This window comes from Giraffa tippelskirchi, chromosome 6, assembly GCF_054371585.1.
Source record: "Giraffa tippelskirchi isolate mGirTip1 chromosome 6, T2T-mGirTip1v1.2.pri, whole genome shotgun sequence".
Lineage (NCBI taxonomy): Eukaryota > Metazoa > Chordata > Mammalia > Artiodactyla > Giraffidae > Giraffa > Giraffa tippelskirchi.
Genome location: NC_137280.1, coordinates 98942017 through 98966059, shown reverse-complemented (window position 1 = coordinate 98966059; position 24043 = coordinate 98942017). Strand labels below are relative to the sequence as shown.

The window sequence follows — 24043 nt, the reverse complement described above, 5'->3', positions numbered from 1 at the left end:
GATGGCCAAGAGTTATAAGAAAAGATGCTCAACACTGCTAATTATTAGAGAAATGCAAATGAAAACTACAATGAGGTATCATCTCAAACCAACAAGAATAGTCTACAAACAATAAATGCTGGAGACAGTGAGGAGGAAAGGGAACCCACTTTTGGTGCAAATGTAAATTGGTGTAGCCACTATGGAGAACAGTACAGAGGTTCATTAAGAAACTTAATACTATATGATCCAGCAATCTCATTCCTGGGCATATATCTGTAGAAAAACATGGTTGAAAAGGATACATGGACCCCAATATTCACAGCAGCGCTATTTACAATAGCCAAGATATGGAAGCAACCTAAATGTCCATAAATAGAGTAATGGATAAAGACAATGCAGTAAATACAGACAAAGGAATATTACTCAGCCATTAAAATGAATGAAATAGTGCCACTTGCAACAGTATGAATGGACCTGGAGATTAACATACCAAGTGAAGTAACTCAGACTGAGAAAGACAAATATCATCTATCACATCACTTATTTGTGGAATCTAAAAAAAAAAATGATACAAATGAACTCATTTATAAAACAGAAACAGTCTCACAGACTTAAAGAGAATGAACTTATATGCTACTGCATAGGACAGGGAACTCCGCTCAATACTCTATAATAACCTAAATGGGCAAAGAACTTAAAAAGAATAGATACATGTATATATATGTATAACTGAATCATTTTTCTGTTCACCTGAAATTAACAACTTTACTCCATTATAAAATAAAAATTAAAAAAAAGAGATATGTGGAAAATCTCCAAATACTTAAAAAAGATTTTAAAAATATATTTTTTAACATAAAAGTCAAAGAAGAAATCTCAAGAGAAATTTTAAAATTTTTGAATTAAACTTTCATTCAACAAAACCTATGGAATCCAGCAAAAGTAGTGTTTAGAGGGAAATTTATAGCATTGAACGCATATACTAGAGAAAAAGATTTGAAAGCAATAATCTAAGGTTTAACTTCAGGAAACTAGAGAAAGACGAAAAACATAAAACTAAAGCAAACAGGAAAAAAGAAATAAAAATCAGATTAAAAATTATTGAAATTAAAGACAAAAATCAATAGATTAAAAATCAACAAAACGAAACCTGGTTCTTTGAAATGATCAAAGGTTCTTTGAAAATTTATGTGTCTATCCAAGATAACCAAGTAAAAAAGAGAAATGACACAAATTACTAATATTAGAAACAAAAGAGAGTCCATCATTACTAACCTATGGACATCAAAAGTATAATTAAGAAGTAATATGAACAACTCTATGCTTGCTAATTTGATGAGTTAGATGAACCAGACCAATTCCTTGAAAGATACAAGCTACCAAAACTCACAAAAGAAGAAACAGGTAACCTGAAGAGTCCTATACCTATTTTTACAATTGAATCAATAATTAATAATACCTCAGCAAGCCAGGAATAAAGATCCCTCTTTATTCCTTCTTCAATTTGATAGACAGTGTAAGAAACTTAACTTCATATTTAATGGTGAAAAAGCTGAAGCTTTTTCATTCAGATCTAGTATAAGGTAAGGATGAACCTTCTCATCATTGCTTTTCTACATCATACTGGAAGCCCTTGCTAATCCAGTAAGGCAAGAAAAAGAAATAAGAGGTAAACAGATTGGGACGGAAGACATAAATCTGTCTCTATTCACAGATGAGCACTGATGTAAAAATTTAAAAGAAATGACAAAAATCTCGTAGAAATTAATAGGCAGTTACAACAAGGCTGCATAATATAAGGTTAATATACAAAAGTCAATTGATTTCTTATATATCATCAGTGAACAGTTGAAATTTGAAATTATAAACAAGGTATCATTAATAACCAAAAAAAAACACCCTGAGATACTTATGTATAAATTTTTAAATGTATAAGATTTACAGGAGGAAAATTATAAAACTCTGATTAAAGAAATCAAAGAACATACAAATAAACAGAAAACTATTCCATGTTAATGGACAGGAAATATTACTATTGGTAAGACGTCAACTTTTCCCAATCTACAATTTCAATGCAATCTCAATCAAAATCCCAGTAAGTTATTTTGTAAATATCAACAAACTGATTTGTTGCAGATTTGATAGTTTGGAGAGACAAATGATCCAGAATAGTCAACACAACACTGAAGGAAAAGAACAAACGTGAGGACTCATATAATCTGATTTTAAGAAGTATTATGAAGTTACATTAAGCAGGACAGCGTGGTACTGCTGAAAGAACAGACAAATAGATCAATGAAACAAAACGGAAAGCTCAAAAATAGAGCCCCTGAAATATACTCAACTGATACTTGATAAAGGAGTAAAAGCAATACAAAGCAAAGACAGTCTTTTCAACAAATGATGCTGGAACAAGTGTACATTCATATGCAAAAATATGCAGCTAGATAAAGACCTTATAGCTTTCACAAAAGATAAATAAATAAAAATGGATCATAGACCTAAATTGTAAATGCAAAATCATAATACTTCTAGAGCATAACATGGCTGAAAACTTAATGATCTTATGTTTTATTTTATCGTAAGTTCAAAGATTCTAGAATATGGCTGAAGCAATGAAATCTCTTCGAGAGAGGTTTAAATCTCTTCTTTGAGAGAGAGACAGAGGACACCAGATTTACTTTCACTGTGGTTTAACACAAAAAGAGAAAAATGAAGAATATAAAAGGATCAAAGTTGAAAACAAACGCATTCTCTTATTGTCAAATTTACTAAATATATGACTTCCTAGCCATTTCCATTAAAAAAAAAGTATATACATCACATATTTACAGTTTCACAGTAGCAATCTCGTAGTATCACAGGCCAAAACAGCCTTTTACTTCAAAATGCAGTAACTCATATTTAAACAAATCCAGAAGATCCTTGACCATGCAAGACAAGCCAATGAACAAAAGTGAGGTACATAGACTACTGGAGATAATAAACCTTAGGTGGTACACAGATACATATTTTAAGTTTAATTATTATGCATTCATTTTATAGCTTACTTATCATAGCAAAGGATGTTGATTTCCCATTTAGGGTAATAATGCATAAAGTTTCATTTTGAGATACATTTATTTAGGTAGCAAAACAGGGTCAGTTTAGATCTGGCAATACTATGAACATCAACTATGAATGACTTTTGAAAATCAGTGATATAGGTTATATCTGGCATATATAATAGTGATCACATCAGTGTTGGGCATTCTGCTAAGTACTTTACATACATTATCTTATTCTATCTTTACAACAATCTATTCGACCATTACTAAATTGAATTCACAGATTTTATGTTAGAAAACTAAGGGTCAAAAAAATGCTAAAATATCTGCCCAAGGTCATCAGGGATAATAAAAGGCAGAGCCACAGGTCTGTCTGTCAGATACTCAAGTCTTTAGTTCTTGCCCTACGTGTTATACTATTTCTCTAGTGTAAAGGAAGAAAGACTAAGAATATAAGAGGACAAAGTAAAACTGAAGTGAATCTCTTTGAGACAGAAACACATTAGTCACTTAGTGTGATTCCTGACATAAGATCACATGCAACATGTTTCCTTGCCATAACTACAGTGCAGTTACAGCACTTGCTTGAGCTTCAGGGACCAAGCTTTGTTGTGCCAGAAAACACTGCTAATGAAAGGATTAAGCAACAAAGTTATATGGAACATCAAAGTTCATATTCCTTATATCCATGTATATTTTTGTATTCCATGTATCTAAGAATGTGTGATTACCGTCACTTTACCAGTCCCTGTATCTAGGAGCCCAACAAAGGTCAAAGCACATTTCTGCTAAAACAAGGGTCTCTTCTGGTTATATCTGCTTGTTCAGTGGTCCAATGCTAGCAACCATACTACTGACTCCTCCCAAGTGTGCTTGAATTCCAAGCACTTTTGATATTTAATAATAAAAGTCAACAGCCTACTGAATTACACCCTCATTTGACTATGGGACAGAGAAGTTTAAAGAATTATATTTTATCAGAGTAAGTAAAGAAAATAAGTAAATTTTCTAGTGTACACCATGAAACAATTCTATATTATGAAAGGCTGGAGAAAACATACCTGAATTCATTTAGTGCATCAACTATTCGATTATATGCCAAACTCCTCTGACTGGCATCAGCTGATCTCCGGCTTATTTTCATAGCCTTGAAAGCAATCAAATAGTTAATTCTTATTCTGACCATGGGCAAAATATGGGGGAAAAAAGTAAAAGACAAAATCACATATATCTATAACATCTACGTACCATTCTTAACTAGATATGTATAAAGAAGGCACACATATTTCTAGTGGCTTGTTTTTGCACTTTTGGTCATTAATGAGTATAACAAAATTCAAATTTTTCTGATGTTAGGCCTCTTAATTGAAAGAGAATGTCAAAACACAAAGAAAGTGATGTTGACCGTTTCTGAGGTACATAAAACTTTTCTCTCAAACAGATCATAAAATGCTATACTCAGTAACAACTACTCCTGAGCTTTGCTAATATTCCATAAATAGTGGTTCTGTTAAGTAAATCCTTTTTTTAAATCTAAAACATAAATATTCTACTGAAAGATATCTCAAGTTATTACTAATGTTTGCTTTCATAAAAAGATATTTAGCCAAGGTTGAGAAGTCCTACTTTAGGTAGACGAAAAGAAGACCAGGATTAGAATATGGTTATCAGAAAGAACTTTGAAATTTTTAAAACTTTTTCAGAGAGAATGTAATTCTACATTACTTATGTAATTACACATTAATTTTTTAAATGTTCAAATACGTATTTAAGAGAAGGTTAGACTACTTTAGGCCAGAATCATTCATGTACATCCCAAAGGTTCATAAGGTAAAAGTGACAATTTTTGTTTTCACAAACTGCTGAGAGACTCCTAATTTATAAAGAAGTAAATATTCTTTGGGTAGAACTGAGCAATATTATTCCTTAACTTTATGAACAATAAAAAAAAATTTAACTACATTATAGATCTCAAAAGGTAGTGCAAACTTTGAAATAACTCCCACAGTGCTCAGAAACAGAATCTATAGTTTTTCATTTAAAATATAAATAAGTGATAATTTAAAAACAGCCCTAGAACATAACTTACATACGTGTTTCAATGTTTACTATATTCTATGATTAATTAAGTATAGAATAAGTTCTGTTCATTTATATGAAAGTATTCACTCAGCTCTTTCAGTTTTATAAAGAAATGAGTTGTTAAACATGAACAAATATACAACTGCAATGTGCCCTTTAGAGTGCAGAACGAACAGAGCATTAAAACATTTAAAAAGTAACCTCTAACGAGTTCTATATTGCTTGAATATTTCAAGTTTTATACAAAGTTTAAACACTTTTCCCTGTAACTGAAATGTCAGTTCAGCCACAGCTTAATATTCCATGTACTGACTCTGGTAACAATTGACTACAAAAAACACAGCAGCAAACTGAAGAAAATGCCATGAGTGTTGAACTTCTGAAAAACGAAAATGGACTTTACTCATCGCTCACTAATCGCTCACTAAAAAGGTATCGCTAATGATCTATTTGTCTTTTAATAGATTTAGTGTGAATAACTAACACAGTGCCTTCTTTAGAGGCACATGATCCTCAGGCACTAATGAGTTACTGAAATGCACCCTCTGCTTTCTAGACCATTCTAATTGCTCCTGCATCTCTAGTTTCTTTTACTAGTCTCTTTCAAACATGCTGCCATAATAACCTTCTTAGAGCACAATTTGAAGACAGTCTAACAAAGTCAAAAATCCTTGCATGCATTCTAGACTCCCTGTGATCTGGTCCACATTAACTCTGTTAGCCACACCACCTACTACTACTCTTTGTATCCTTTCCTTTCTGCATTCTGTCACAGGGATTAAGAAATTTAGTTATGTTCAATGATTCAACTTATAGGAATCTCGTAAAACATAATCTGGAAATTTCACCAAGATGTTAACTGAAGTGTAGCTATAGCTGAGAAAAAGCAGATATGGCCTAATCAAAAAGTTACTTAAATGGAGGAAAGCCACTAAAATATATTTAAGAACCATTTATAATGAGAAATGTACATGTTAACAAGGATGAATTTTTCAAAACAGGCACGTAATAAAAACAATATGAAGACAGCACAGTTCCAGTCAAGTGAAATACAATATGCACAGAAAAGGTCTGAGTAAGAGTTTCAGCAAAATGTCAATGGGTTCTCTTTGGGTGGCAAAGACAGCAATTTTCCCTGTTACTCTGTTCTATCCATTTTTCAAAGCATTATGTTAAAAAAAGTTCTACAACTCCATTAAGATGCAGTCCAAATGAAACATCTTCCCAGTAGGAAGTCATTTTTCTTCCCTATGAACTCCTGAAAAACTTAGCTTTTCCTTCTTTTTTATTTACTCTTACGTTCTTATATTCACAATTTTCTTTACATCAATTTATTACATGCACTATCAGCAGCATTTGACACAATTGATCACTGCTACCTTCTTAGACCACTTTCTTCACCGAGCTTACCCCAAAAGTACTCTTCTCGTTTTTCCTCCTATTTAAATGGGCAATCCTCAGTCTTCCTGGCTAGTTCTCAGCTCCCTCAATTTTAACTACTGAAATGCTCCACAAATCAGGATCTCCTCTCCCTCTCAATCAGCTTCTTAGATTAAAATACCATCTATACACTGGTGACTGTTCAGCCTAGACCCTAAACTCTAGACTCACAATTACTTGGATGTCCAGGAGGCATCATCACAAACAAACTCACAATCTTCCTCCACCAAACCTGTTCCATTTGTGGTTTTCCCATTTTAGTCCTGGCAATTCCACCCATCTTACTGCTCAAAAGAAAAATCCCAGTCCATCTCCATGTTTCTTTCTTTTACAGCTCCAACTCAGTCCATCAGCTAATCTCATTTAGATCTATTTTCAAATATATCCAGAATCCAACCATTTCTCACCAATTCCATCATGAAACTGGTTTGACTACCCATCATCTCTCACTTGAATTATATTTCAATAGCCTTGTAACTGATCCCAAAGCATCCAACTTCGCCCCTAGAAAATCTATTCTCCACCAGCAGTAAAAGTGATTCTCATGAATCATGTCATTTTCCTGCTCAAAACACTCCCATGGTTTTCTATCTTTCTTAAGTGTATATGCCCATGCTCGTACAATGGTATCCTGTGAGGCCCTACATGATTTAGTCCTACTTCACCTAGCCGTTTTGGCCTCCTTACTCCTCCCTACTGATGCCCAAGCATCAGGCTTACTCCTTTGCCTCTACCAGTAAAATTCCTGTCTCAGATGGTTATATCTAATTTCCTCTGTATCTCTGGGTCATATGTGACTTTATCAGGAGCATTCTTGACTGTCCTATAAAAATCTGTAATCCTCCATCCAGCACTCCATAAAAAACCTTTCTCTTATTTTTCTTCCTAGTACTTGTTATCATCTAAAATCGTATATATTTATTTGTTTATTTGCTGCCCCATGATCTAGAGTATTGCTTTTTTAAACTCTTATCCTGCTAGAAGAGGCCTGCCACATTACCGGCCCTCAAATACTTATTTATTGAATGGATAAACGACCTCAGATCTTTTTTCAGGCAATAAGCTCCTTAAAAAGAGCTAAAGTTAATATTATGTGGCAGTCTGGATGGGAGGGGAGTTTTGGAGGAGAATGGATACATGTATGTATGGCTGAATCCCTTTGCTATTCACCTGAAATTATCACAGCATTGTTAATAGGCTATACCACAACACAAAATAAAAGGTTAAAAAAAAAAAAGAACTGAAGTCTACTTTGCATCTCCCAGATCACTTTGTAGGGTACCTGCACAGAGTCTGTTAATTTTTCTGCCAAAAGAATAAACACAATGCTTAAGCAAGAGAATAAGATTCAAAGGAAAATAAAAAATAAAAACAAACCATAAACATGGTTATGCTTACCTGTTCTATTGCACTCTTTAATTTGTTCATGTGGCTTTCAAACAGAGGAAAATGTGAAAAAAAGAATTCATTAAATTTGTTATTTTCATCTTCATCTTTGGATAATGAAAAGATTACCCCAATTGCAATCTTCTTTTTCCTCACAATTCCTGGGTTAGGGCCACAGCTTTCATCTGACAGATTAAAGCTTTCTTCTATAGACCTTAAAAATAAATGTTTTTTTTTTTAATTTTAAAATTTTGAAAATGATTAAATTCACAATTCAATCTCCTTGGTAATTAAATGTAGGCAAGCTAAAGGTCTTGCGGTGTTTTATCAAGCAAATCTAAACATTCATATCAATTATGTATATCTTTGAGAAATATATTGCCTATTCCTTTATATTCATATTTTTGTAAGAAACTTTAATAGAGTCAGATTGGAAACATTTTTGTTCAATTATGGAAATAGTGACAGACTTAATTTTGGGGGGCTCCAAAATCACTGCAGATGGTGACTGCAGCCATGAAATTAAAAGACGCTTGCTCTTTGGAAGAAAAGTTATGAACAACCTAGACAGCATATTAAAAAGCAGAGACATTACTTTACCAACAAAGGTCCATCTAGTCAAAACTATGGTTTTTCCAGTAGTCATGTATGGATGTGAGAGTTGGACTATAAAGAAACCTGACCACTGAAGAATTGATGCTTTTGAACTATGGTGTTGGAGAAGACTCTTGAGAGTCCCCTGGACTGCAGGGAGATCAAACCAGTCCATCCTAAAGGAAATCAGTCCTGAATATTCATTGGAAGGACTGATGCTGATGCTGAAACTCCAATACTTTGGCCTGCTGATGCAAAGAACTGACTCACTGGAAAATACCCTGATGCTGGGAAAGATTGAAGGTGGGAGGAGAAGGGGGTGACAGAGGATGATATGGTTGGATGACATCACTGACTCAATGGACGTGAGTTTGAGTAAACTCTGGGAGTTGGTGACAGACAGGGAGGCCTGGCATGCTGCAGTCCACGGGGTCACAAAGAGTCGGACACAACTGAGCGACTGAACTGAACTGAAAAAAAGTAAGTAATCCCAATGCAAAACCAACCTAAAAGAGCCTGAATTTCAAGGTTTATAGATGAGTCTGATATAATCTCTTCACTGTTCTAGAATCTACTTTTCCCCTTTTGATTCCAGAAGTAAAGTCGAAGATGAAGGAATAAAACGAGTGAATAAAAAAGGAATCAAGCTTCATCATCTTTACTTATACTTAACACAGATTAAAAAAAAAAAAAAAATTCAAGAATGAATGAATTTGCCAAAATAGAAATATGAAAAACTATAATATCAAAGCATGCAATAAATGGACCAATGACCAAAACAGAAGAGTTAAAACTATAAAACCCCTCAAAGAAAATATAGGATAAAAGCTTCACGACATTGGATTTGGCAGTGATTTCTTGGATGACACCAAAAGTAAAGCAACAAAGGAAAAAAATAAATTGGGCAACATAGAAATTAAGAACTGTTGTGTATCTAAAGTGATTTCCCAGGTGGCTCAGTGGTAAAGAATCTGCCTACCAGTGCAGGAGATGCAGGTTCTATCCTTGGGTTAGGAAGATCTCCTGGAGGAGGGAATGGCAACCCACTCCATTATTCTTGCCTGGGAAATCTCATGGACAGAGGAGCCTGGCGGGCTATACAGTCCATAGGGTTGCAAAGTCCACTGTCAGATATGACTGAGTGACTGAACACAAACGCACGTATACCAAAAAACATATCAACAGAATAAAAAGGCAACAAATGGAATGGGATAAAATATTTCAAAACATGTACCTTATAAGGGACTGATATCCAGAAGTATATAAAGAACTACTACAATTCAACAACAATAATTCACCTGATTAAAAAAATGAGTAAAACACCTGAACAGACATATCTCCAAAGAAAACATACACATGGCCGATAAGCATATGAAAACAACATCACTAGCCATTAGAGAAATGCAAATCAAAATTACAATGAGATATTTAACACCCACGCGGACGGTTATTTATTTTAAAAATGGAAATTAACTACTGATGAGGATGTTAAGAAACTAGAGCTCTTGTACATTTCTATTGCGGGGGTGAGGGAGTGGGGCAGGGGAGTGAAATTCCCTGGCAGTCCACTGGTTAGGACTTCATGCTTCCAATGAAGGGGGCACAGATTCAATCCCTAGTCAGAGAACTAAGATCCAGCATGCAGCTTGGTGCAATCAAAACAAAACAAAACTTGGCCATTTTTAGTGGGAATATAAGTAAAATGATGGGGCATTCTGGTGAAAAATATGGCAGTTCCTCAAAAACTTCAACAAAGAATTATGATACAATGAAGGAATTCCACTTCTGGGCATATAAGGATAAATATTTTATGATTCCACTTATATGAGGTATGTAGAGTAGTCAAATTTACAGAGAAAAGAATAGCACAGTAGTTGCCAGGGGCTAACGGGAGGAAGGAATGGGGGAATTACTGTCTAATGTCTACAGAGGTTCAGTTCAGTTCAGTCGCTCAGTCGTGTCCAACTCTCTGTGACCCCATGGACTCATGGGGGGTTCAGCTGGGGGAGATAAAAAAGTTCTAAATGTGAATGCTCATGGATGCACAACAATTCGAAGGTACTTAACACCACTGAACTGCTGCTGCTAAGTCACTTCAGTCGTGTCCGACTCTGTGCGACCCCACAGACGGCAGCCCACCAGGCTCCCCCATCCCTGGGATTCTCCAAGCAAGAACACTGGAGTGGGTTGCCATTTCCTTCTCCAGTGCATGAAAGTGAAAAGTGAAAGTGAAGTCGCTTAGTCGTGTAGGACCCTTAGCGACCCCATGGACTGCAGCCTACCAGGCTCCTCTGTCCATAGGATTTTCCAGGCAAGAGTACTGAACTACACTGCCCATAATGGTTAAAATGGTATATTGTATGTTATGCGTAACTTGACACAATGTTTAAAAAGGTAATACACTTTAAAATTTTCCAGTTGCAAACTTTAAAAATACAAAATCCAAGTCCAGGCTCTTAACATCCAAAATTGTGTTTAAGGAAATATTCGATCTTGTGATAAAATAAAAGTTCCAACTTACCATCTAGGAAATACGCCATTCTCTAAACTTGTTGTTTGGCTACGTCGCCAGCGTCGCTGGTAGCTGCTGGCACAACTTCGGGTAAGTGAGGAGTTTGGAGAGGGAAATGGTGTAATAAGCAAGCTGCTGAGAGATGCTGTCAAGTCAGAATAAGAACAAGTACAATTTTTAAGTTAATAATAACTAAAAACAGGAACAAATTTCTTAACAAATTTAATAATGGTGACTCAAAATTTCCATTTTGCTGAATGAGGCGCTAAAATCTCCATTAAAAATAAAAAATCATTGTTGGAGCAAGGTCCCAGAAAAAAAAATCACATAATAAAGTGATTCAGCAAGAGATCCTGATACCCTCTTGCCATCCTCACTTTTTCCCACCCCACTCCAGAAGAAAATGCTATTTTGAAATAAATCTTTATTCTTTTGGTGATGACACTGTCTCCAAGCTTAAATGAACCTCTCTGCACAATTTTATCACAGAACATCTTACACAATAAACTAATATTATTTTCCTCACTAATCTCTCATTAGAACCCGTGCTCTTTAAGGATATAACCTGGGTGGGTGTTTTTTTATTTTTTGTTTTTTCTTAAATCCTCAGAATGTTTCAATAAAACTTTGTCAGACAAATTTTGGAAGAGTAGATATCTCAAAGAAATATGTATAACACTGGTTCAAAATACCTAAGTTTCTCTGGCCAAGAGACAGTCTGACATTTTAAACCCAGTTAGGAGAAAACAGATGTAAGCAAATGTATTTTTTCTACTATGCTATTTAAGCAGTCTCTTGAGCACTACTATTTTTCTGAGTGAGTGTGTATTCATCCAGGCCATGTTCCACCAGGCACATTTTTACTATTAAACATGAAAAAAATTTTAATTTAAAATACTTATCTCTGCTGTTTCTACAATTCTCTTGTTAGGCTAATGTCAATACCAACAAACTGTACACATAAAATTAAATGATTAAAACAAAGATTAAAAAGGAAATCAATGTCAGGTAACAGTGATCTCATAAAAAACCAGATTAATACATGAACCTGTCATTACCAGAGCGTGCTATGCCACTGTCTCTGTCCTCATTCAGTTCTCTTCCAGGCATGTCCATTGGGTTGCTGTGAACTGTGAATCAAGACAAAACTGTGACTTATAAAACACAGTGCTGTTCAGGTTGATGTTCCTTTTAAAATAGCAAACTAAATCATGCTCATCTCATTGCATTCCTTTCTTTTTTTCAACAGCATGGCACAAACCCAACACCAAGAGCTATTATTCAGTTGAACAAGCTTTGAGATCTATGTGAAAACTATGTAAAGAAGCAAAGGGTGACTAAAATAAGCATTTTAGAAGCACATTCAATGACATGAATACATTCACAATATAATAAATGATAAACAGGCAAGCTACTGACCAGTAAGAACAATGGTTGCTGAGGCTAAGTGATTGGCATTATGATGGTTAATCTACTGTTCTGCCTATATAAATGTATGTTTTAAAATTCTATAATAAAAATTAAGAAAACTGAACAGTATAATCCCAATTTCCTTTTAAAACAAACAAAAACTAAGGAGGTCTTTCTGGTTGACAGATGGCTAATACATATTTTTTGCCTATTTCTCGTATTTTCAAAATTTTATATAATATATATATAGTTTATATTTCTAAGGAAAATATATACTAATTAAAACAAGCAGTTGGATACAACTTCCTGGGTACAGAAGTACGAACACAGTCTACAATCATCTATTTAGTGATATCAATATAAACAGTCAGAGATGCCTTTTATAGAATGTAATGGTGCTTGTTCATCTAAATCTTAGCTCCAAGAGAAATCATTCTCATGGAATAGTGTAGATCAGAAATTGCACAACAACAGTAAGATAGAGTATTTTCTGTGATTGATGAATTATATGATACAAAAGCTACTCAGCCATGGAAACAAGATAGTATCACATTAGAAATTCAACTGGTGTTTTAAGAAATAATGTTCATACTATATTTTGGTTTAGGATTCTAAAGTTAAAATCATTACATAATGAGGCAAGAAATGACAGACTGAAATTTCATGAAAATGTCATTTCTACTGATAACTTAAGTTTCTGGAAACCTTAACAACATATTCAATAGAAAGATATTAAGTTCTTAAACTTCCTAAGCAACATTTTCTTAACTGCACACCTTCCCCAAATGTATTTCTTTACTCTCTTGTTTCCACAGCGTAACTATGAATTCTAGCCGCTGGGGCACACCAACTAGTCTACCCACACAGCACATGGCAAACCTGCAAAGAAAGAGGCGCTCCTGATCAGGCGGAGCGGACCCTGTTCAGAGAATGCCCGCCTGGGGCTGCAGAACTGTGAAAGACCTACATGGCAAAAACGTAAAATACATATGAAAGAGGGCTGTTAGAGAAGCCACAATGCGTCAGGAATAAAAGGTGAGCTAAGGCAGCACAAAAGCAGGCCAACTGATATGAATGGAAACCTTTAAACTAAGTAAGAATGATTCAAGCTGACTTCCTATTTTTGAAACAGTATGGTTTCCCTCTGGCCATGGCTTATGACACCATAACGATTTCATGCCTATTAAGTCTACATATAGTAATAAAATAAGCTTCCACTATATAAGGTAAAAATTATTTTATAAGCTTCCATTATATAAGGTAAAAATTATTTTAAATGTTCAATCCTTTCTCATCTAAAACAATATTTTTAAAGATTAGAAAAGCACAGTGATGTTATATACATAATTTGATATTTGCTAAATGAATTTATCCTTTAAAAAGTCAATTTTAATATTACAGTGTTGTGTAACTAAAATTGAGAAGAAAACCACCTAAGCACTTGGCTGAAAAAACTGAACACTAAATAAAACAAAGAGCAAATAAAGAAAAGGGGTCTACTGACAAATAAGTATGAATCTAATATTTCTAAACTAGTGATAAATTATAAATTAATGGGAGAAACCAGAGTTCCTAGAGCAGAAGTCAGCCACTATGGAAGCAGGAAAGCCAATGCAGCCTGTCAGGGCCAGACTCCCAGCTGCTCAAGCTAGTAGCTGCCACACACTGGACCAAGAGAAGGTAAGAGTCTGAAGACCAAGAGAGCGTAACATTACAGCCTGGAAGCAAGCACCTGAGTTACTTATTAGTTAGGTTTAATCCAGATGGCCTAAAGAGCCACCTAGGAGGTTGATCTAGGACAGAACTGACAGCTTTACTGTTTTAAAAAGTGACAAATGCACTTTTAAATTGTTAATCGGTATTTTTCTATAACAAGAGTTTCTATAATTACAGTGAATCTGCAGCAATCCTTCCGTGTTTCATTGCTCAGTTCTTTCTTCAACTTTTCCTATTTCCCTCAAAACTTACCTGCTCTCTTTAATCTCATTCCTTACTCTTCCTTACTCTGAGTCTATGACTTTGTCTCCTACAGTATGCATACGTGTATGTGTGTACACAGGAAGAATCCCATATGGGAACTCTCCCTTTCCTACCATGCTATCTCCAGACGTAATTCTTACTCATCCCTGCCTCCTTCCTGCCTGAGCAGCAGTAACAGGTAACATTATTCAAGCCTTTCTTTGCGCGAGGCCTTAGTGAAAAATCCTGAGATGTCCCTCTCTCCCTCCCTTTCAAAGCTAATTCTTCTAAATCAGCTAGACCCTTCAAAAATCTCACTTTACCCATATCACCTCTATTTCCAACCTCATCCTCCTAATAAACCTCCTTTTCCATCAACATTTAAATACTGTCAGAATTCTTCTCCCTTCTCCCATATATCTAATCCTATAGTTCAACAGTTTTTAAAATGTGGTCCAAGGACCCTCTACGGGGACCCTGTATCCCTTTCATGGGGTTACATGTTATTACTGGTGTACTTCTCCCAACAAATTTCTCAACAACTCTTTATCCTCACTGACACAATCTTATTCTAGGTCCCCATTATGTGTCACTTGGACTATTATAAGCAGTCTTCTAATATGGGTCTTTTCTCAATCCCACTGGCTCATCTGAGTCCTTTTCCAAAGCAATTAGAATATTCTTTTGCAGATACAAATCTGATCTGATCATGTTTCTATATTCTGAAAACTCCTCTGTGGTGGCCTTGAGAATGCACCACAAAGCTCTCCAGCTATAAGATTGGAAATTGGCCAAGCACCCCAGCTGCTGTGTTTTTAAATCCATTGCCAGATTTGGGCAAGGTCACATACCCCACAGCTTGCTCCTAGTCAATGACTCAACACAGCAGGTATAACAAGGTAAAGCCCATTTTAGCAAGACATGGGTCACTTCTGACAACCAACTATAGCTCAAAGACTTGTCCACAGCCTTATCAAACCTTCCCTGGACTAGGTGGCATGCTGAAACACTTCCACTCAAGCTTTTATTCCTCTCTTTCAATCAAGGTCAAACTTGCACCACAATCTGAGGGCGCTCTGAACCCTTCCCAGCTTCCTCTTCATTTCTCTCACTAAATAATAATAAATATTATTATTTATTAATACTAAAATCTGTGCATGTTTAATCTTGCCTTGGAACCTGTTAAAAATCAGATGGATGATCCAAACTAACACATTCTCACTGGCACCCAACTGCTCAAAGAATAACTTGAAACTTCTCGGTGTGGCGGCCCACAATCTCCTTCATAACCTGACTCTTGCTCATTTCTTTACTTCTTTTCACTTCCTTTAACTCATATTCACACTGAGCTCCATTCACATTCTTTCCATACTCAGTGTATCTGTTGCACTTAGGTCTATGAACATGCTATTGCTTTTTCCTAGGACATTTCTTCTCCCAACTGTCAGGCAAATTCTTCAAGTTTAAGCTCACTTCTTTAAGAAAGCCTTTTCTGACTCTCTAAAACTGAACATGGTGCTCCTGCTCATTTCTCACACATCATGCTCTTAGTCTCACCCAAGAATTAACTACAACATACTATAACTGAATACTGTATCACAGCATACAATTTCACTAACTATAAATCCACTGAGGCAGGAACTGTATTCACCACTGTTTTCTCACGGCCTAGCAGAGTACCTGGCATATAATAAGTGCTTGATAAGTATCTGTTGATTAATTGAAAATTTAAAGAAAATAAGAAATGATATTCAAATATCCTTGATTCACAATCAAGAATGTACAAGAAAAAGCTGTTCATGAAAAAGTCTATGCTTTGTTAAATGTATTACTTTTGTATTCCATATTAAAACAGAAAAGCTGAGTATAGTATCTAGCATCTATGGTGTACTTTACATTTACACATGATAATGGATTTGTATTATTAAACAGCTTTTAATAAGCCCCTTTAACTTTGAAAAGTGTCAAATTATTAAAAAATAACCACTTCTGTCATCTTTTTACTTTATTAAAATGAATGAAATAATCGAGTTAAGAAAAAGTAGAACTTCTATTTTCCTATTAAATGTATGCTTTCTAAATCACATGCCAGACACTGTAACTAGCCCACAGTAGGTAGTTAATAAATGGTTGCTATTTGAATGAACATGAACTATTAAAAATATATAATACTATAATGTTAGAGTTGGGAGAAAAAACTTCTCAACTAATATGTATAACTGATATCTACTGATTGAAATTACAAATAAAAGTTTTTACTAAACAGGGAATGAGGAAAATATACATCCTATGCTAACTGCTGTCTACTCTGACACACTACAGTTCTTTATGCACTGGAAATATGGTCAGAAGTAATTTAGCTGATCTTCTTAAGATAAAACAAAGGACCAGAAATTTTAGAAATAGTTTGTCACTTTAAAATGCTGAACTTAAATAACAAAGGCCTTCCCCAGTAGCTCAGTTGGTAAAGAATCCGCCTGCAATGCAGGAGACCCCGGTTCAATGCCTGAGTCGGGAAGAGCCCCTGGAGAAGGGAAAGGCTACGCACTCCAGTATCCCTGGGCTTTCCTGGTGGCTCAGTTGGTAAACAATCCCCCTGCACTGTGGGAGACCTGGGTTCAATCCCTGGGTTGGGAAGATCCCCTGGAGGACATGGCAACCCACTCCAGTATTCTTGCCTGATGAACCCCATGGACAGAGGAGCCTGGCAGGCTATAGTCCACGAAGTGGTAAAGAGTCAGACATGACTGAGCGACTTTCACTTTCAAATAATAAGAACAGACTAACCAAATTACCAAATAAGCTACTATTATAATAAATCTCTTAAGAAACATCAAATTTTGAATATCTGCTCATCTGAATTACAAGTCACAAAAACAAGAATCATTTTAAAATTACTTTATATGGTTGTGGAAAAGGAAAGGGAGAAAGTATAATCCCTGTCTCCCTCAGCTGAAATATTCAAGAGAACTAGTAAGGGCTTTTTACACCAACAAAAGTACTTTTCAGACACATCAACATTAAAAGCAAAAAACAAATCAGATATTTCTTCAGCAGTTTTCTTTTTTCAGATACAAAATAAACACTACATTCAAATATAAGAAAATTATATTTTTCAAATAATACAAATATTATAATTACTTACAATTTAAATCCCTTTCCCACTTCTAGCATTTGAAATTCTTTGGTGTTCTAACAGATCTACATTAGTAAGAACATTTTTAAAACATACAAAACCATTTTACCTATATTTCCAAGTAGTCCATTAATAACTGTGTTATTATCGGCCTTTAATGTACTGTTGTCCTGATTAATGAATTCAAGACTGTCTTGAAGCCTAAGGGGAAGGAGGAAAAAAAATGAATACCAAATCTATTTTATGCTCTTAATGGCAATTCTTTGTATACCTCAATAAAATTTTAAGTGTAAAACATTATATTTAGGTTTCCCTATCAGTACTATAAACTAGTCATTTAAATCAGGGGTTGGGTACAGCCTGAGGGTTAAATTAAGCCTGCTGCCTGTTTCTATAAATAAAATGTTATTGGAATACAGTTATACCCAAGTGCCTGTTAACAGATGAATGGATAAAGAAGACTGTCATGTTTGTGTGTGTGTGTGTGTGTGTATGTAGACAATGGAGTAGTATTCAGTCATGAAAAAAAGAGGAAAGCCTGCCATTTGCAACAACATAGTTGGTCCTTCAGAATATGGAGCTAACATACTGGGAGCTATGAGGCACAACCAAAAAATTAAAAGTAAATACAAATTTTAAAAACTTGTTTTAACTTAAAAATAAAAATCCAAACGCAGAGAGCAAAGTGATGGTTACCAAGGACTGGGAGGAGTGGAAAAGGGAACATAATGGTCAAAGGGTACAAACTTTCAGTTATAAAATTAACAAGTACTGGGTGTCTAATGTACCACTAACTAATAATACTGCATTATCAATACTGGAAAGTTGCTAACAGAGTAAATCTTAAAAAATTCTCACCACACAAAAAAAAGAAATGGTAATTATGTGACTACGGCAGTGTTAGCTAAGGCTATGGTAGTAATCATTCTGCAACATATAACTATGAAATCATGGTATATTTCAATAGAGCTAGGAGGGAAAATCTGGCTTCCATTAACTTTCAAACTTAAGGGATAGAAGAAAATCTGAATTTACACTGCAGTCCTAAAAGCAGCTTATTAGCTTTCATACTTTGTAGATCTTAAACAATTCCTTTCTCCTTTCACCCATAACAACTTACGTATTGAGACTTCCACAGATGCTGCTGCCAGTCCGTGCGGTAAAAACTTTGCTGAGCATGAGCTGTGGGGGAGAACTATGAAGAAAACGAGAGGGATAGACAGAAATCAAAACTGAAACACAAGTATCTTTTCAATTTATTATAAATAAAAATGTTTAAGTCACAAAGATGTTACAGCATAGTTATACAGCCATGAAGTAGCAGTAAACCCATAAAACATCATAAACTGAGTATCTGGCATGATCTGAGTGGAGGCTCAGAGAAATTCTCCCATCTTTAAGAAAAACTTAGTATTTTTAAATGGATTCATTAAGAAAAGTTAGAAAATCCCTCACCGGATCTGATGAATTTTTAAGGTGGATCCTTTGTAGCTCATTGCTACTGAGCCAAACATCATCTCTCCAAGCATATTGGCATCAGAAGAGCACCGAGAACCCTAAACAATAAGCATAAACATTAATAAAACTGCAGAATTTAAAACCTATTTTAAATACTAATTTTTATTAAAAATTTCTCCCCGATAGCTAAGTGAAAAGGATCTGCCTGTACTGCAGGAGACACAGGATATCCAGATTCAGTCCCTGGGTTACGAAGATCCCTAGAAGGGAAAACAGCAACCTACTCCAGTATTCTTGCCTGGAAAATACCATGGACAGAGAAGCCTGTCAGGCTACAGTCCTGCTGCTACTGCTGCTGCTGCTGCTAAGTCGCTTCAGTCGTGGCCGACTCTGTGCGACCCCATAGATGGCAGCCCACCAAGCTCTCCCGTCCCTGGGATTCTCCAGGTAAGAACACTGGAGTGGGTTGCCATTTCCTTCTCCAATACACGAAAGTGAAAAGTGAAAGTGAAGTCGCTCAGTCATGTCCGACTCTTTGCGACCCCATGGACTACAGCCTACCAGGCTCCTCCATCCATGGGATTTTCCAGGCAAGAGTACTGGAGTGGGGTGCCATTGCCTTCTCCGGCTACAGTCCATATGGACGCAAAGAGTTGGACACGACTGAGCACACACACAGTTTCATAGCTCTCACTGCAGTTATTCTACACAATGTTTTTCTAAGTTATTTTACATTGTATATACTGTTCTGCAGCTTGATTTTCTTCATTTTACACAGTCTTACAGATCTAAGCATATTGTTACATACAGAGTCTTTTTAAGAGCTGCATAATGTTCTGCTATATGAAAATACCAGTTTATCAAGCCAGTTCCCCTTACTGACAGGTACTTAAGTCATTTTCTGTTTTTTGCTACTACAAATAAAGCTCAAATAAATATTCTTAACCATATATTATGTGTATGCAATGTTTCTCCAGGACAGATAACAAGAAGTAGAATTCACTGAACATGCAGAACAGATTTTATCATTCCTATTGTGCAAAAACAGGCAATCACCAAAAGGGTAATTTGGATGTATTTTGCATTCTTTAAAAAACACTTACTTTAAACATCAGAATGTCTTGTTTATAAAGAATTCTGTTTTAAAAATTATTTCTTTCCATTATTCTTTAATTGTCCTCATAGGAGTCAAAAAAATCTAAAACTTGACTCATCCATTTGGTTACTATTTAGATACTACGGCAAATACTACTAGTTACCCACCAACCCACCAAATATCTTATGCCTTTTTTTCTGAACTCCAATTTGTTTCAGGGAAGCAATGTGCCCCAGTGAAAAAAATTGCATTTCAGAGCCTCCCTTGCAGATAGGAGGTTTACAGTTGGTCTCTATATTCAAAGAGTTAAACCAATGGTTATAGAGGTAGCTTTCAGAACTATCCATTTATATGCATCCAACACAGTCCTGGTCAATGGAATATAAATGGAAATCACTGAAGATGGAGATGCTATAAGAGGACCACAGGGCAACAAGTATGTACCTGTTAGCTCTAAGTAGAAAAATAAGCAAGCCTCAGTCTCTGAGGCCATCTAGAAGCCCATACATTATCGTGCCTAGATGGCCTCTCTCCCGACTTGCCATATGAAGAAAATCACTGTTTCACAGGATGACCCAATGCAATTACTAACCCATACAATTATATAATCAAACAACTGATAAGGAAGAGGACCTAATAACTAAGATAGTAAATAAGGATCATGCACAAATTTCACTAAGCCATTCTACCAGGGAAATCAAAAATTAGGGAGTTTTTAAAAATAATTAAGATTCTTCTGAAGATAACAATAAAGTGATGAGGACCCCCATTTTACAAGTGGAAGCCAGGGAATAAATATAATGTGATTCTCTTTTACTTGTTTACTACCTGCCTTGGGTTCAAAAATCTGTATATTTACATTCTGTCATCTTTCTTAAAAAGAGTAACTTCAAATAGCAATCCACTTCATTATACATATTTTTTATATTTGTTTTTATACATGCATTGACATTTTTTCTTTCTTAGTGCTATAGTCTTAATTTTGTTTTAATAAAGGCACAAAGTTATTTTTTAAGGAAAAAAAAGTCACTTTTGATATACCTAGGTTACTAAAAGAAGCAACTCATCTATTCTTGGGATTTGGTTAAGATAAAATTTTTATTTCCAGGCACAGAAGTTGGGGAATTAAGAACAGTTTAGAAAGAGTAGAATAATTTTTTAAATGATGAAGTAGTTTGTTTTTCTTTTAAGATCAACAATGCCAATCTTTCTCGGCAACCTAAACTGCTTCTGGATAACGACAGAAATGAGAATTTTCTCTTTCAAGCTCATTTCTGTTACAATGCATCTAACCCATTTTATTTTGACTAAAGAAAATAGAACAAAGGAAGGTCCGAGGACCTGAGTGAGAACTTCAGGTAGAACAACACTCCTGGCTAAGCCCAATTTGCATAGGGCAGGCCCAGGGAGAGGAAAAAAAACATATAAAAGGAGGAGCCAAGCGCTCTTTCTCTCTCTCTCTCTCTAGTGCGCTGGTGCGTTCCCCCAAAGACTCAAAGACTCTTCTCTTTGCGTCTTTGGGTCACCATGCCCTCACGCTTCGAGGATGGATTCTCCTGCTATTGTCTAAATAAAATAGGGCCATAACACTGAAAAGATAGATAAATAAAAATAGCATTTCTTATATTAAGCAAGCTACACAAATTTAAATATCAAAGCATTTATACATTTTAATACAAAAGTAGAAAAGAATCCTCAGGAGGCAAAATGCAGTAAAAATAAACTGGTAGCTAAATGTTATAAAACCAGGTATCAACAGCTTGCTATCACAGGTTCTCTCTACCTGCTCTAATACATACCAAATAGTTATCATGACTGTCACTGATGTGTTATATATTTTAATGTGACATCTATAATTAAGGTTATAATTAAGAAAATGTTATTATCTTTAATGTTTTTTTAAAGTTTTTTTTTTATTTGAAAGGTCAATTTTTTGTAAGTATTCATTGCTGAATGCAATAATCTATAATACCCTGTAATTCAAAGATAATGTTCTTGTTACCTGAAATAACATTTTATCAAGTGTAGTGAACTACATGTTATAAGTCAATGCCTTCTTGCTAAAAAAAAAAAAAAAAAAATAAGCAGATTTCCAAGACCATAATGAACCTACTGTCAGAACATCTGGACATATGACCTGGGAATTGGCACTTAAAAAACTTTAGGAATTTTTTATGCAAAATGAGAATTACAATCACACACTGCTTCAGAGTTTCTACCATCTGGATCCATTTGCTAATACTCATATTTAACTGCATAACATTAGAAAGAAAGAAAAGTTTCTACAATTGATCAAATGAGAAAACTTGCAAACTGGCATAAGTATGATGATCCTACATAGCACAGCACTATTAAGAACTTGTTAGGGTGTCATACCTAAGATGGAAGAGGAATAGAGAAGAGCAAAGAAAACTATGTAGTACCTCATAATATCTGGATTTTTATGACTCATATCTCTTTCACATATACCATTATGTTGATGTCGTATATGGGTTAGTTTCTGTCCAGACACAATTACCTAACTATAAACAATTTAAAAATCCAGGATTCTATTTTAGTACTGCTAAATACAATATACCTGTGCTTCACTCATGCAAGCCTGAATGACACAAATAAATTCACATTAGATGACATTTGCTTAGTTTGAAACCAAGTATTGATCTTATGTGAAACAAAACAACTTGTTGTTTAGTCGCTAAATCATAAGTTTATAGAGAAGTTCCTATGTAGTCGACTGAGTGGTTAATTTTATATTTTAAAAGAAGAGCCACATTAATTTTCAAAAATAAAAACATATTTCATACCAAAGCTGAACTCTATTATTGTATATTTATCTTCATATTTCAATAATTTAAAAGTACATAAAATAAGAAATGATTCTGGTGGTCTAAAAAATATGAAATGGGAAATAAAGAGGAGAAAATACCCCTGGCTACCTGTGCCTGAAGCTCTCTATGCTTCCCCTATCAAAGTTCATAAACTTACTTATTTAATTATCTGTCTCTCCAGCTATACTACAAGCTCCAGAAGAGTAAGGACTAGTCCCAGTTATATCCTCAGTCCCAAGGATGATACACAACACATTGTAGGTACTCAAAAATACTTGTGAATAAATAAATAAATGACATCAGCGATCTTACCTGATACTTAGGACACTGGTCTTTTACATCTGAAGATGAAGTCATGGAACTATCTAAAGAGGAAGAACTGTCTCCTCCAGGTTTCAGCTGGCAGCATTTCCCAAAGACTTTAACTTGAGCATCACTACAGAGTTTCTGAAATGGAGACATTATTCCCATTCATATTTTAACATATTTTCCACCATATTTAAATTACAGCATAAAAATTTTTGGAAAAACCAAGGATGAAATAATGTAAAATAATATAACTATAACATAACGGTTAATTGCATTTTACTATATTTTCTCCAGAACAGTTTTCTATTCTTTGTCTCAAACCTATGATAATATTTGTGGAGTTTTGTTTTTTTTTTTTGTATTTTTCTCATAAAAATTATTAAGTCAGGAGAATTTTTCTGTATTATAATGGTCTACACAATGCTCATTGCTAGGGACTTAATTATATACTGCAGCAGTTTTCAAACTATTTGATCTCAAAAATCTCTTCATGCTCTTAAAAACTGTTTAGAATCCCAAAGGCATTTTTCTTTATGTGACATATATTTACCAGTATTTTCCCATATTGGAAATAAAACAGAGAAAATTTAAATATTTATAAATTTATTTAAATATAACAATATATCCATTATAAGCTAACGTAAGTAATATATTTTTATGGAAACAAATTTGGAAGATGTAGGAATCTCAAGATAAATGCAAAGGAGACATATTTTAACATATGTACATATATATGTGGGCTTCTCTGGTGGTTCAGTGGTAAAGAACCTGCCTGCCAATGCAGGAAACTTGGGTTTGATCCCT

The 24043-nt window shown here is 34.8% G+C and overlaps 1 protein-coding gene across 6 annotated transcripts in view; it reads right to left on the bottom strand.

Annotated features, from left to right (window-relative positions):
* Positions 1–24043, bottom strand: part of FNIP1 (folliculin interacting protein 1) — a 112618-nt gene that overhangs the window by 29549 nt on the left and 59026 nt on the right. For 3 of the 6 annotated variants that reach the window (XM_081500233.1, XM_081500234.1, XM_081500237.1), the window contains exons 3-10: positions 23243–23377; positions 19004–19104; positions 18669–18743; positions 17658–17749; positions 12102–12173; positions 11053–11188; positions 7950–8151; positions 4091–4176 (exon numbers count right to left, since the gene is read on the bottom strand). In XM_081500233.1, the coding sequence (XP_081356359.1) occupies positions 4091–4176; positions 7950–8151; positions 11053–11188; positions 12102–12173; positions 17658–17749; positions 18669–18743; positions 19004–19104; positions 23243–23377 (899 nt within the window). Of the gene's footprint in view, positions 1–4090; positions 4177–7949; positions 8152–11052; positions 11189–12101; positions 12174–13332; positions 13417–17657; positions 17750–18668; positions 18744–19003; positions 19105–23242; positions 23378–24043 lie in introns of all 6 variants that reach the window. The other 3 variants (XM_081500232.1, XM_081500236.1, XM_081500235.1) reach the window with 2 other exon arrangements.